The 15700-nt window shown below is 36.9% G+C and overlaps 1 protein-coding gene across 1 annotated transcript in view; it reads right to left on the reverse strand.

Annotated features, from left to right (window-relative positions):
- aatf (apoptosis antagonizing transcription factor) overlaps positions 1-15700 on the reverse strand; it is a 115294-nt gene that overhangs the window by 42341 nt on the left and 57253 nt on the right. The window contains exons 5-9 of the mRNA XM_043718472.1: positions 14228-14342; positions 13202-13391; positions 8704-8868; positions 7116-7199; positions 505-572 (exon numbers count right to left, since the gene is read on the reverse strand). Coding sequence (XP_043574407.1) covers positions 505-572; positions 7116-7199; positions 8704-8868; positions 13202-13391; positions 14228-14342 — 622 coding nt within the window. The remainder of the gene's footprint in view (positions 1-504; positions 573-7115; positions 7200-8703; positions 8869-13201; positions 13392-14227; positions 14343-15700) is intronic.

Here is a 15700-nt window from a genome sequence, read left to right on the forward strand (position 1 = left end):
TTTTGATAATATGAAATGTTGCAAAACCAAATAGATGGTTACATATATGATCTATCCACATGCATGGGTGGAATAACAGATTTATCTGATTGAAATTTCACAAAAACAAATCAGCATTATGTTAATCATAGGACAAAGCCTTTGGTGTCTTGTGTTTGTAATAGTATTGATGTTTATGCTGAAATCTTTGCTGAATTTGAAGAATTTATTTATGCTCCAATTATCAAACAATCAATTTAGCAGAAACACCATTTTATGGTGCCATTCATTTCAGATGAACAAACAGAATTTTAAGCAAGCAATTAATTTTGAACCAAAAAAAGTTGCATAGGAGTAGACCAAATCTAATGAATGGGGAGTTTTGTAGATACTTTGCAGAAAATGTAAAATTTCGAATGCTCACACCTACCTTGATAATTAATAACAAAATAAGGTTGAAGTATTATTTTTTTCCTCAATCAACATAACCCAATTTATTAATTAGTGTTGTCTTTCAACACTTACCGACCCATAGCAATCTGATCATTTGGATCTATAGCAGTAGTCTTCCGCTCAATTAGTTCTCTGAGGAGCTGCAAAAAAAATTGTAAATTAAAATAAACTAAGCAATTAGATTTTAAATTTTAAATTGGATAAATTTTCTCTTTACCAGTCCCATTTAGTTTTCTTCAAGGCTGTCATAAGTTAGTGAGGGGCAAAGAAAATGGAACACTGGTAAGCAAATTTAGCACAATTCTTTTATTCATAGCAAACACCCAAGATGGAAGCTAAAGCAGACTAACAACACAATTACAGCAGCAAGCCAGAGTTCAACCATACCCTAACATGAAACCTTTATTCCCATAAAAGGTTAGCTGCATCACAATGTGCACTGGACAATTTAAGTAGATATTAAAAACTGCATTGTTATCTTTTAATGTGATGGAATGTGGGAAGGAATGTGGAGGAAATATGGATAAAACATAAATATAATTTTCCAATTGTTTCCTGGCAGTTTTGTAACTTACTATCAACTGTATATCTTACATACCTTCAAAGTATTTTTAATTCTTTGTGTTCTTCCTAAATCAAGGCTAAAACAAAATAAATAATTGCTGGACATATCTTTAACTGATACTGTAATACTGTCCCTGATGTATTTCTCGTTTGATCAATGCAAAATGTTCAGTGAAGACTGATAACCAGAAAAACAACGATCACAATCACTCAATAGCTGGAGTTCAGCACAGGCACTAAACAGATTCCACTTTGAATGATAGGTAAATGCAAAGTTCCATAAGTTTCAGATCAAACACTCTCAATACTGGTTTTAAACACAAAAAAGCTGCTAACTTAGCTATCCCATGCAAATGGAATATTTTATCAACTGCAGCTAAACATGTACAATGTCAGGGAGGAGTTTACACTTCCATGAAAATGGTTAAGTCTGCATAATACCACTCCTATAGCACAGAAAGATTAGATCCATGGTATACCTCAACAGGGCTTTTTTTAAAACCAATGAACTACAATCAAATACAACAACTCACAGGAAGATCCCAAAAATATTTGGGAATGACTTTCTTAATTCATTTTGGTGATTCAGGTTGAGAGAAGAATGTTAACTACTGCATATCACCAATAGAACTCACTGTTTTTCTTTGTAAATAACTTGGGATCCTTTATGTCCACCTGGGCAGACAGACAAAATTTTGGATCTACTTGAATCTATCAAAGACTTATTGTCATAAAGATCTGTAGAAATGCAATTTTACTCAAGATACATCAACTTAAACTCAGAAGTTATATTGATGGTCATTACATTACAGCTATTAATGCACAAATCATAACTTTGAGAATATTGGTATCAATTAAAACACTGCGCATTTGGTAACAAAGCACTACAGTGAAGCGTCAGCTCGAAATTATGCCACAATCTTGGTGCAAGACTGAAACAATAAACCTTTGGTGAACTTTAAGTTACTGCGCATCAGAACTACTAGTAGTACCATTCATTGCAACTTATTTCAACTCTACAAACAAATTCAAATGCAAAAGTCACATTATTTAATGAACATTACACAATAGATATGATTACATAATTATAAACTTGAGGAAAATGATTTTCCCTTTCTTTTTCATAGCATTCACATTTTGTTGGTTTCTGCAGGTCAACAAACATCAATTCTCAGTAATTCAAACAGCACTGCTCAGATCAGGTTCAAGGAGAAGCTTCCATGGATGAAGACATATTCAACTTTTCCAGTGCTACTAGAAAACAAGGTTGTGTTTGATAATTGAATTGAGGAGCATGGTGGGTTACTACAACATCCTGTCACTTGTTCTGGGTTTGAATAAGACTCAATGACAGGATAAATGTCTCCTGCTCTCTCTTTTCTATTTGTGGGATGGATTTGGGCAGGCTCAATTCACATTAAGGTCACATCACAGAAGGCTCATAATTCAGCACCAACCAGACAGGCTCAATCACTGGAACAAATGGGTATGTGGCAGAGAAGTAGAAAATATAAAACTGTATAAAATCCTCAGCTAAACGTGTAGTTAAAATTTGTTGAGACAGAGATTTAGAAATTTACTCTGAATCTACTTGTGATATAGCTAATCCAGAAGTGTTCAATGCTGAATTATAATGACAAAATTCAGTGTTCAGTTTCGCATAAATAGCATTCATCTTTACGATGAAAATGTTTACTGAATATTTTGTTTAGTAACAACTAATTTTTGGAGCACAACTAATCAAAATACACTACATTACTACAGTTTTCCAGAAACTAACATGTCAGTTAATATTAATTAACTCTATGACTATAACAATAGATATACACTCATTACCATTTTCAGCAGGAACTTTCAGGATACCAGAAATTGGAGGTAAATTCTGAAAGTATACTTTTATCAATAAGTCACTTCACTCACGATATTACCAAGAGCACCCCTCCCGTCGAAGTCTTTTTATCTGACCTATTTCCACCATCTCTCTGGCAAACAAACAATCCGTCAGTTTCTCTATTGTTGTTCCTCATAGTCACTTCTGGCAGCTAAATAAAAGATACAAATCCACCAATGCTCAGGCTTATGACACTGTAAACCCACATAGCACTGTGCTCAGTAAACGTGTGCCCTTAATCACTGCAGCAACTTCAGTGACTATCTCTGCCAAATCCCACTCAACAGAAGAAATTAACCAGGTCAGTGAAACAGGTGCAACAGTATGTCTGTCAACCACTCTCTTCCCACAATTACTTGTACACAATGAAGCAGTAATCTTTACAGATCATCTCTCTGAAGAAATGTATTGAAAACTGTAAAAGGAAAATGAATGTGCTACTGCCTGGCGGCTCAGCAGATGTCTGTGGGTGATGTACAAGGCAGGGATGAGCTGTCGTAGAAACCTGTCAAGGTTTGGCTAAGTGATTAAAGCCTCTACAGTCTAAGCACCATATTTAGAGTCTACAGGAGTCAAGACTTGCACCCATTCCTTGCTGCGATGCCAGATGTTGGCTAACGTTTTCATTTCTATTTATTTCACTTGGACAGAATGATTTGGCACAGCAGCCACACAATCTGGAACATTCTACAGTTGCTGTGTTAACAAGTGTCAACTATCATTCAACCAAAAGAATGTCAGAATGTCTCTTACTTATTGTTTCAGATGTGTCAGATTCTTAAGGAGCTGAAGTTTTTGCATCAGGGAGACATCTGGCTTACTCAGCAATTATCTAGTTATGTAAGTTAGCCCTTCCACATTTACTAACCCTTTTAACGCAGGCTACTTTTTTTAATAGAAAACTTATAAAGAAAGAATGCCTAAATTATTAGTTCCAATTACTAATTGGAGTTAAGCTAACAGAAGTTTCATTTAACTAATCTTAACTCGCCCAAATTTTCAAGGTTGTTTTCACTTTTCTGTATAAACACATATACATTATATCTCCAGTCAGGAAAGAACCATCAAATACTAAAATCTGGTATAAGTCTGGAGCGACATATTTTGAATAGCTTCTAATTGTAATGCTGATGGTTCAAATCAGTGAAGGCATCAAGTCACTGTGCTATACTGATTAGGCAAGTCTGTGCTTTTCAGTGCATAAGTATACAACTGCCCTTAACATTGTTCTGTTGAGGTACAGTTGAAATAATTCAAAATAATTGCTTGCATGAATCAGATTTTGCACAAGGACCCAGAGTTGAAAAGGACTGGGCTCAGCTGCAATAAACTGCTCGTTCTCAGTGTCGCCGATGCAAGTGAAAAGTGGTCAGCTGGATGGGATATCAGAAGAGCTGTCTGGGTAACAGTATCTCAGATGGGGGTAAATGCCTTTAGCATAGAAGTGATGTGGAAAATGGAGGAACAAAAAGGCATTCATAAAAAATTGCACTCCAGCATTAGTGTTAACCAGCCAATGGGTCTTAGTGCCAAAAAGCATTTATCATCAAAACAGAACAGAAAATAGCAGGATACATTTCATTTTCCATCTCGAAACGTGGAGAAATAAAACTGCATTGATATTTGTGAATCGCATTCAAGAACTATAAAAGCTAAATTCGGACAATGTAAAAAATAAATTTTCCAAGCACGTATGCCAATACTACTTGCAGCTAACAACACTGCCTCAACTACCTTAAGTTTTGTTTTATTAACTGAAGCATGTTACCTACCATCACAAACACCCATCTTTCATCCCTCTAATATTTCTTCAATAAGTTGGTCGCTATTTCAAAAGTCTTTGCAAAATATTATAGGGTAATACAAATGGCTCTATTAAATTAAGCCTTTGTCAAGTGAAGAAATATTTTTAAACTCAAAAATATGCTACATATGTTATTTCAATGTATACTAAAAAAAAGCTAAGAGCATGAATCTTTTCAAAGAAGGGTGATAAAGAATATAGTTTGGTTCACATGATGTGAACTTGTTCCTTGCTTCCTCTCCATGAACAATATCTCATATTTATTAGTTAACATTTTTGGCTGGAAAGTTTTTCTTACATGGAGTTTTAGTAGTCTCTAAATTGTGTCCTTTCCTGAAACAACCTCTATATTTTTTTAAAAAGGGAGACTAGTAAGTATTCCAATACTATACCAGCTCCAGAAAGCAGGCACTAGCAATGGCCTGAGATTGAATCATTACCTTCTGAAACTCAGCAAGCAAAAGTGCGAAGAAAATGTGGGCAGTATCTCTTCATATTAAGACACATAATGGAATAATGCAGCATTGCTGCCTAACCTTTGCAATTCCGATGTTTTTTTTAAACCACTAAAGAATGTCACTTTCACAATTTGAAATGTACACTTGTTTTTTCAAATTAAAGCAATCAAGCTCCATCACTCTCTTTTGCTACTATCCATGTAAAATAGGGTTATCCTCTAATTAGCCATGACAGAAGAACACCGTACTGGGACATTTATTTCTCTAAAATGTTAGAGCAAAAAAATCTAACTTGGATGGAAAGATGGGTGAAGAATTTTGAAGATCTGTTAATTATATTGGGCCAGATTGTGCCAAGGCAGGAGGATGGTCAGAGCACGACTACCCCTCAGAAATAGTCTACAAGTTCAGAATGTTAAGACTACGGCAACGGATGAATGGGTACCACACAACAATCGACAGGAGTGTTCCCTCATAGTTGGGGAACACTTCAGCGGTCCAGGACATTCAACCTCGGACCTTTGGATGACCATCCTCCAAGGTGGACTTTGGGACAAGCAACAGCGAAAAGTGGCCGAGCAGAGGCTGATAGCTAAGTTCCATACCCATAGGGAAGGCCTCAACCGAGACTTTGGGTTCATCTCACACTACAGGTGACCACCATTGCACTACACACACTCCTACACACAGCTATACACACACACAGACATGCACACACACTCACATGCATCCTCTCTCAGAGAGTTAGACCACTCTACACTCATGCGCACACATATAGACTCTCTCTCACACTTTTTAGATTAGAATCAATCTAAACATCATGGCATAGACAGAGGACACAGGGGCTAACACCTTCAACATATTGTCTAGCTAACACCAATTACTACAGTTAACCTGAGAGAATGCAACTTTTTAAAAAATCTTTTTGATTTACACATGAAAGAAGTGAAACTATCATGGTATTCAAACAGATGAAAGACTCAACAGACAATCAAGATATTTTTCAATGTATGATTTCAGTTAAATCACACTGTAAATGTTTGCTATAAATTCTGTGCCCAACAATCGTGTACTCCACAACCACCTGATGAAGGAGTGGCACTCTGAAAGCTAGTGTGCTTCGAATTAAACCTATTGGACTATAACCTGTGTTGTGTGATTTTTAACTCAGTTATGCATGTGCAGACTGAATCAGATATCTTGAAGTTGGGAGTGGGATTCCAAAACAGGCCTACAAAGAACTGAAATTAGCAAGAATTTCACCTTCCTTACTTCCATCCTGCTATTTGAAATATCTAAAATCTGAAGCAATCAGACTTGTTAATCAAAGCAGCATGCAATAATTAAGTTTATAATAAAATTGTGACTCTTATGCACTCCTCCCCAGAGTATTATAAAAGCAATGTGCTTGGATTGTTGACAGCATGAGAATTGGGTCAAGGTATACTGTAGCCTCCCATATAAGTGTTGGTATAAATCACATTCATAGTGAACACTAAGTACTTTTCTACGATGCTGCACTACCTCCTCAGCTGAACTATTCACACAACATCACTTAGTGTCACTTCACGTGACTTGGGAAGACCACATCCCCTGCATCCCCTAGAATAAAAAGTGCTTAGCCATGTGACATTACTTGAACTTGATCACAGTTACTCACTGCATTTGGCATTTTAATCCAGCTTTGAAAAAAAATAGGAGTTGATAACAATGCCTATTATCCAGGTCACTACACTATTCATCCAGAACAAGTGCCAGCTCCGTATCTTTTCTGAGATGATTTATTGCAAAATGTCTCTTAATACAAGACTTGCTGACTGAAATATTTCTCTGATTTGGAACAACCTGAACTGCAATAACCCTTGTCTTCTCTATTGTTAGGTTACTCACGTCAATTTAGATGCTTTATTGATAGTTAAACAGTAGCTGGGGAGGTGAGCTTCTCGTTCTATTAACAAACACTCACCTGATGGTAAAAATCGTCGTCATTAAAAATCTCTTCATCTATGTCTTTCAGATGTGCATTTGACTTTCCTTGTGGCACAACCTCCTGTGTAGGAAAATAATCGGTCTGTTCATTACAAAGATCGGGAAGAAAAAAATGCCAAGTTCACTAAAAGCCTTGTCACATATTGCTTACTGACTAGATACAGAAAAAGATATCTTTGTATATATTAACAAAGCCAAGGTGTTTTGCACCTTCCCTCCTTGATGTTTTGATCTCTACTGAAAACCGGGACACATTCTCGAGTACATTCACTACCACAAGGATCTTGCTTACAAATCCTCCTTTCATGTTTTTCCACAGTTTTGGTAGGCTATTTATCCATAGGAGGCACAATACAAATCTACCGTTCACATGTGCTCATCACAGGAGTAACAGGTGTTTAAATGAGGCAAATTATAGCAATGGACCCAAATTCAGCAACATAACACAGACCATTGATCTAGATCACATATACTGATCTGACGGTTCACTGTTTTATCATACAAAGCATTAGCCCACTGAGGCCTTTTTTTTTTAAATTAAACTTTGAGATCTCTCTGAACTTCTAGGACTTGTTTGCTTAAGAACATTCAAGAGTATATTAACAACAGTTGTTAAAATGTTTGATTCCATTATTTAAAATAATATACCAAACTAAAAGTACAATGTTTTAGTTTATAAACAAGCATGTCTGCTGAATACGTTCAATGATCAAAACAAAGAAATGTTATACCAGAGCAACACATAAGATCCAAATATTTTAAGCAAAATCTTTTGTGACATTTTCAATTTGTATCATTTCAAAGTCACAAATGTCACTGGATTCAGTTTTATCATTCAAAAGACTGAGGATATTTTTACCCTATGAAGGTGTAAATGCCTCCTGGATTGGAGTTCTAGGGGCTCCCCTCTGACACTTTACCGAAATGGTCTTTCTTCATATGGTAACTAAACAGTTAGTGCTGGCAGGCTTTCTGACTGTGTGGGGGGGTGGCAGGCATTACAGTCAAGTCCAAACCTGCTCACACCACAACATACACTTTCCAGCAGGTGTCACTGGATAATGATCAGTACGATGTATTCTGACTGGTTTTCTCTCCACCAACTGGGGCAGTGAGCCAAACCATAGTGCTCCTTCCATCACCCCAGCTGAGAACAGTAAACGTAAGGACAGGTTTGGACTGAACCTGGGATGTTCTCATATAAAAAACAAAACACAGCAAATCATAAATAGAAATGGCTGGAAACACAGAGGAAATCAATCTTCTGCAGAGTGAATAAGCAGTGGGTGCTTTGGGTTTGTAATCTTCTTCAAACCCAGCAGTTCATTCCTTCAGCTTAAATCTATGAATCTGAAGCATCAGCTGTCAGTTTCTTCACTAATGTTAGTAGACCTAGCCTGTTTTCAGCATTCACTGTTTTAGTTTCTCAGATCTTCTATTCAATGAAACACCATTACCTTTGCCTTTATCCAACCAGAGAAACTATCCTTTTAATGTTTACATATGAAAGACAGAAAATAATCTTCAGACTATAAATTTGGAGTTCTAATTCGTTACTGGCATACCATCTCCCCATGTACAGTCTCTGGAATCTGCTGAGAATCCTCTTCCACTTTTCCAAGAATTTTATACAAGGATCGTTTGGTCTGAGTCCGTCTTATCAACCTTTCTTTATCCATCATAATCTGCTCAATCTGTGTCAAGATGGAACGCTCAAAAGCGCTGAACCCCTGGAATAAAATATTAGGACAACAAGAATTCAGTTAACGTTCCATTTAACCAACATACTTCTTTTAAAAAAAACTTAGAATGTCCCTGCATTAAGGTAAATTTTATCTTAGTTTTAAATAATGAGATTTACACAAAGGCAATATTCTTTAAAAAAATAGAATCTATGAAACATCAAAACAAAACTGTTCCAATACAAGTGTTGCATATGACTTACTAGTCCAACCAAGTAAATATATAAACCAATACAGTGAAGCTTATTATCATGCTACTATCAGCTGCCAAAACTCTCAGAGTCAGGGATTAACTTTGCATGAAACAGATAAAATACGATTGTACATTTCCAGGTTTGTTTTTTAAAAGAGAAACCAGGTTCTTGACCCAACAAAGTAAGTAGTTATCAATTTATCCATGTCCAGTAGAAAGCAGGCAGTTCTGATGCTTAGTTTCAGGACTGGAGACAAGGAGTTAGCTTGTCAAGTTGTCAGAAAGTTAAAAAAAAGAAGCAAAATAGGTTGGTGTTTACAGTAAACAATCATAATAGACCAACCAAAACTTTAAAACTGTATGTGATTAAATACCATAGATGCTGGTGTAAAATCAGCTTTCTGAAAGTTCGAAGTCAACTTTAACATGAGTAATATTTGAGGGGTGAAATCCACTGTCAAAGAGCCACTAGTTTGGAGACTATTCTTGCCAGTTCTACCATAATAGTAGAATAAAAAGAGCTAAAGAGCATGTCATAATGAATCTTTATAAACATCCGAAGAATGCAACATTAAATTTTCGACAACTATGTTGATTAAAGACAAAATCAAATACACAAATTTATACAAGTTAAAAAAGTGAAAGCTTCAGAAAGTTGTTTTGTTTCAGGTCTGCAGCATATTGCTTTTATGCATACAGTTTGAATATTTCCTCAGTGAAGAGTAGAATACTCAGCAAAGCATGCACGCAATGTGCATTACATTTCCTTGTGTTCAGAGCCAAATAACAAACCCTAATTTGTTATTTTAATTGCATCATCATATGGACAAACAGCCTCCCAGCCTGCCTCAATCCCCTTCAGTTTGTCTAACAATGCAAAAGGTCCACAGCGGACACCATTTCCCTCGCACTGCACTCATCGCTGGAACATTTGGTCAAGAAGGACACCTACATCAGAGTACTGCTCATCGAGTACAGCTCTGCCTTCAACACCTTTATCTCCAAACTGATCTCAAAACTGCAAGACTAGGTCTTTGCTCTGCTCTCTGCAACTGGCTCCTCAGCTTCGTGACCCATAGACTGCAATCAGTGAAGATAGACAACTGCATCTCCTCCACGATAACACTCAAGCACCCCAAGGATGCATACTCAGCCCTCGATTGTACTGCATGTACACCCACGACTGGTAGCCAAATTCCGAATAACACCATCTACAAGTTTGCTGATAACACTACTGTGGTAGGATGAATATCAAACAATGGCGAGTCAAAATACAGAAAGGAGATAGAGGGCTTGGTGACAGGGTGCAATGATAACAACCTGCATCAGCAAAACAAAAAGAACTGATCTCTAACTTCAGAAGAAAGAAGAACACACCGTCACTGATCTCAACAGAACGGAGGTTGAGAGGATTGACAGGGTCAAGTTCCTCAGTGACGATAACTGACAATCTGTGCTGGACTTCCCACATGGAAACAATGGTCACAAAGGCATAACGACACCTCTTCTTCCTCATCTAATTTAGGAAATTCAGCATGTCCATAATGACCCTCACCAGCTTTGACAGGTGAGAGAATACTGTCCGGGTGCATAACTGGTATGACAACTGCTCTGTTCAGGACCGTAAGAAATTACAGTCCATACCATCGTGGAGGCTAACCTTCCATTCATGGACTCCATTTACACTTCTTGCTGTTGTAGAAAGGCTGCCAACATCATCAAAGACCCATCCCACCCTGGTAATGCTCTCCTCCAACCTCTTGTCAGGCAGAAGATACAGAAGTTTGAACACATGCACCAACAAGTTCAGGAACAACTTCTTCCCTGCCGTTCTAGACTGGTGAGTGAACTCTCTAACTTTAAATAGTGTTGATCTTGTTAATGTTGATCTTGCTTCATGCAAGTCCTGTGCAGTATAACCTGCAAGCCTCTGTCCAAAGTTTTTTTTCGCCCTACGATCTGTATGTCTTTGATCACTATGATCTGCCTGTACTGCTCACAAACAAAGCTTTTCACTGTGACAATAAATCAAATCAATCAATCATTTTTGTCTGCCTTATCAATCCACAAATAATCATCTATACCAATTGCATTGGATACCCTTCACTTCTTGAATGATTTGATGACAATGTCTGTTCTGATTTTATTCAAGGTGTCTATAACTCATTCACATAGGGTTGCTAACTTAAGAGTCTGTGTGCAGACTCTTTTGGGTAATTCCTCTGATCGTCCAGTTATTTCACTTTTTTCTTATGCTATCCTTGAACGGTTTGTTTAAATAAACAAGTTGAACAAGGCTCATTAGACCTCCAGAAACAGTGCAATATCAGTGTTTTATGATCCAATATCAGCAATGAATCCTTTACATTGTGCGTGTTTTTGTTTGTATTCATACTAGTTAGAATCACAAAACGTCCCTCAGCCAAATCTTCAAACCACCTTCATTCATCTATCCTTTCTTGTGAATGTGGATGAGTTCTCTTTTTGAGAATTGCTGTCTTGGGAGGATTTTTTCTATTGAATATCACAATTGGCTTAAGTTTTGCCCCATATACAACTCAATGGTTAATCTATTCCTTCTGTGAACAGTTGTTTTCATGAGCACTAATTTCTTTCCAACTTTGCTCACTGTTCGACTTCTGACATGTCAAAATTCAAGGTAGTATCATCCACATTCCCAATACAAACTAAACCTGTATGCAGTCTTTTGTCCACACAAGATTATAAATTGCTGAAATGAGATAGCTCTTTCATCATGCTCTGCTTGGAGATGCCGTTGAACCCTAGGCTTCTGCCATATTACAAATATCCTCTTCATGAAAATGGTACACCATCTAGGTATAGCTTTGAAACTTGCAACACCAAATTTTCTTGCTTATTTCAGGCCAAACTTCAGAAAGATCTACAAGAAACTGAGTCTTTCTGGCAATTTGCATTATATTTAACTGCAGCCACATTCCAAGCTTTCTGACATCATCACAATCTGTAATGGAAGATTTCTCCAACTCTAATGTTCTTCTGATATCTCAAATTCTCTAGCTGAAGCTTTGCAATCTTCAGAATTGAGTTCAAATTGAGCTGAGTACCTGTTGCTTTTTCTTGAAACCATGTTGCCTTATGAGAAGGCAGCATCAGCAGGAATGGAGTACACACAGAGATTGCAACCAAATGGCATGCTAACATGGGTAGGCATAAGATGAAGAACAGTTACCTTCAATGATAACCTTCAACATTATCCTATGATTATATGAATAAGTAGATTTGCACAAAGCAAGTTTAATTTCAGTGACAAGCATGTGACAGGTAGAAAGCATTTGGATTTTCTAGACAAAAGGTCAGGAATCAAGTTACATGAAAAATAACAGATTAGATTAGATTACTTACAGAGTGGAAGTAAGCCCTTCGACCCAACAAGTCCACACCGACCCACCAAAGCGCAACCCACCCAGACCCATTCCCCTACATTTACCCCTTCACCTAACACTATGGGCAATTTAGCATGGCCAATTCACCTAACCTGCACATTTTTGGACTTCTTCTTGACCAAATGTTCAGAGTTGACTTTTACACAAGATCCACTATTACTTGAGTATATTTGAATGAGGGCTTTCAATTATCAACTGAACGTCTTACCTTCTTATAGATGTTCCACTGTTTAAAGCTTTAATTCAGTGTTTCATTAAACACAACCACTACGTAATTGATCCAAAAGCATAGAGAGAAGAAAGAGCAATCACTATAAATTAAATTGTTGCTAGCCTCACTTAAACCCTTTACTAAATGTATTGGCACGTCAGCAAAGTTCAGTAACATTAATAATGTAAAATATTTAACTGATCAAAAAATTGTATCATAATTAAAGATTAGCCTGGTTGAGGTGAGCATCCTTCCATTTATGATGCATGATGGAATACAGCCCCAAAACTCTGGTAAGGTCGGATGAGCTCACCTGATGCACTTCTTTTAATGGCTGCATAAACCAATTATAAAATCATTTTTATACAGCCAGATAGCATGCTTGCAAACAAAGTTTCATTTTGTCATAATTTCAAAACATCCTTTCAAACAATCTTCCTTCTTGCTTTGACAAAGTTACAAAAATAATGTAGAATCAAAAGATCAATTCACCTTGCCTATTTTGCCTGAAGCTAATCTTGTCTTATCATGCCATTTCTGTAATGTACTATTACGAAATGTTCTGAGGTCAGCAAACCGCTTAGCCATGAAGTCTGGGTACTCATCCACTTTAAGTTTCCTTTTCTGTGGCCTTTTCCTCTTCTGCACATCCTCAATTTCATCATCACTGGGAATCTCTTCACTGGAAACAAAAAATATAGCATATATAAAAGTGGATTCTATTTTCTCTGCACTAGAGTAATGTGTACAACACTAACCACAATCATTGGTCATGCCTTAATATAACCAAATCTTTTCTCTTCCTGCTAATGTTCACTCCAGCAATGTGTAACATTCTTGCATGTAACTAATTTACAGGAGTATTTCCTTGGGTTTTATTTTAAGTGCTTGGCATTTTTATTTCATATGTTTGTGTTCTACAAGATAGAAAGGAAATGCTCGTCCAGGGAATCAAAACAACCTGCTTCTTAGAAACAATAAATCACCTTCCTTGAAACTGTAATACCTACACAGCTCTGACTAAATTTCCCTGGAAAATAAATCAAACAACTTTGATAACTGGCAACTGCTAAGCTTTTAACAGATATAGATCCAGTTTATTTATGAACTAAAAAATTAGAATATTGACTAATATTTACACAGCCGTAAAATGTCAAAATGAAAAGAGACAACTGAGAGTTACTGCTACGATGTACTACAAGCAGGAAAATACTGAAAACAACAGACGAAAGATTTGGCACGTACAAAACTCACTGCAAGTGTCATATAAATCTTTTGAGTCTGAAATCACGAGCATTCATTTTGACAGCGAAATAAAGGTTGAAAATCCACATCCACTGGGACTATATTTAGACTGCCAACACAATCTTGTCGGCTGAAACTCCCAGTAGCTTCATAAGCACCTGCTCAACATCCGCTGCAATTAGTCCGAATAAAGTGTACATTTTGAAGCAGAAATCAAATGACTGAAATATCCCATTATCAACTCACTCACTGCTGTTCTATCACTGCGCTTACCTGTCTGGTTCTAGCTTCTTGCCACTGACAAAGTGTTGTGTGCCTTGGTACTGGAAAAGGAGTTCATCCTGAAGTTCAACGAGTGACCTCAGAAGTGCCTTCAGTGCTTTGCAACCTATAGGGAAAAGCAAATAAACTTTATAAATTGGACTATAATTAATGAGCCTTTTCTGCCACTTCAGTGCTAAACTTTCTACTTAATGGGATTGTGCCCTGATTATGATTTCTTTTATAAAAAGAGCAAGGCCTTTAAAGACTTTACCTAAAACAGTTCTCATCAGTATGGAATGGAGATCAGCCCTCTAAGCAGTCCCACAAGAATGAAATCTAGTTAAGTGAAATCTTATAAATATCTAAAAGATTACGACAGGATTTATTTCCTGGGTGACACAGATTGGGATCTGAATATTGAAGTATACATGACATTCAGTAAGTACAAGCTAGGAAAAGATAAGGGAATAACTTTCTTAATGATGGCACCAACACAATAGACAGATGACTTCGGTAAACCAGCATTTTGGGTAGAGATGAGGAATAAAGGTAAGAAGCCACTTTCAAAGTAGGGTACAGACCCCTTAAACAGCAACAACACTGTCGAATGCACTATAAAGGAAGAAATAATGGGAATTTGTCAGAAAGGTAATAACCATGGCGGATTTTAATCTATATATGAACTGGAAAAAGCAAAATGAGCAAACGTAACCAAGGTGAGGAGTTCATAGAATATTTTCGGGCAGTTTCTTCTGCAAGCAGACAGCAGACCTGGTATTGTGCAATTTTAAAAAGGAGTGGAGAGAAAAAGAAAGTTGGCCCAGTGGAAAATGAGTCTGGAAATAAATAATGGAAATGAGAGAGATAGCAGATGAACTGAACAGGAATTTTACATTGATCTTCATTGTAGAGGATACAAATAACATCCAAGAAATAGTTACAAATCAGGAATTTGAAGGGAAGAACAAATAAAAAATTAAAATCACCAAGATACAGAGCAATTTGTTGCAGCTCAGGCTGACAAGCTCCAGGCTGCCCAGGATCTTAAAAGAAAAAGCTAGTGAGATAGTTGATGTGTTGGTTTTAATTTCCCAAAATTTCCTAGATTCAGGGAAGGGTCCACAAGATTGAATAATTGTAAGTCCTTTAATCAAAAAGGGTGACAGAAAGAAGGAAACTTAAGGAAGATGCTAGAAGCTATTACTAAGACATTATATCAGGGCACTTAAATTCAAACTAATCATGCAGACTCTACATGGTTTTGTGGAAGAGAAATCAGGTTGAACAGACTTATTGAAATTCTTAGAGGAAATGAAATGTGCTGTGGTCAAGAAGAACTGGTGGATGTACAGAACTTAGATTTTCATAAGGTATTTGATAAGGTGCCTTCTTAAGGGTTATAATGGAAAATAAAAGGTCATGGTATAGAGGGCAACATATTGGCATATGTAGACAATTGGCTAGCTAACAGGAAGCAGAGAA

The sequence above is a fragment of the Chiloscyllium plagiosum genome, chromosome 28, assembly GCF_004010195.1.
Source record: "Chiloscyllium plagiosum isolate BGI_BamShark_2017 chromosome 28, ASM401019v2, whole genome shotgun sequence".
Lineage (NCBI taxonomy): Eukaryota > Metazoa > Chordata > Chondrichthyes > Orectolobiformes > Hemiscylliidae > Chiloscyllium > Chiloscyllium plagiosum.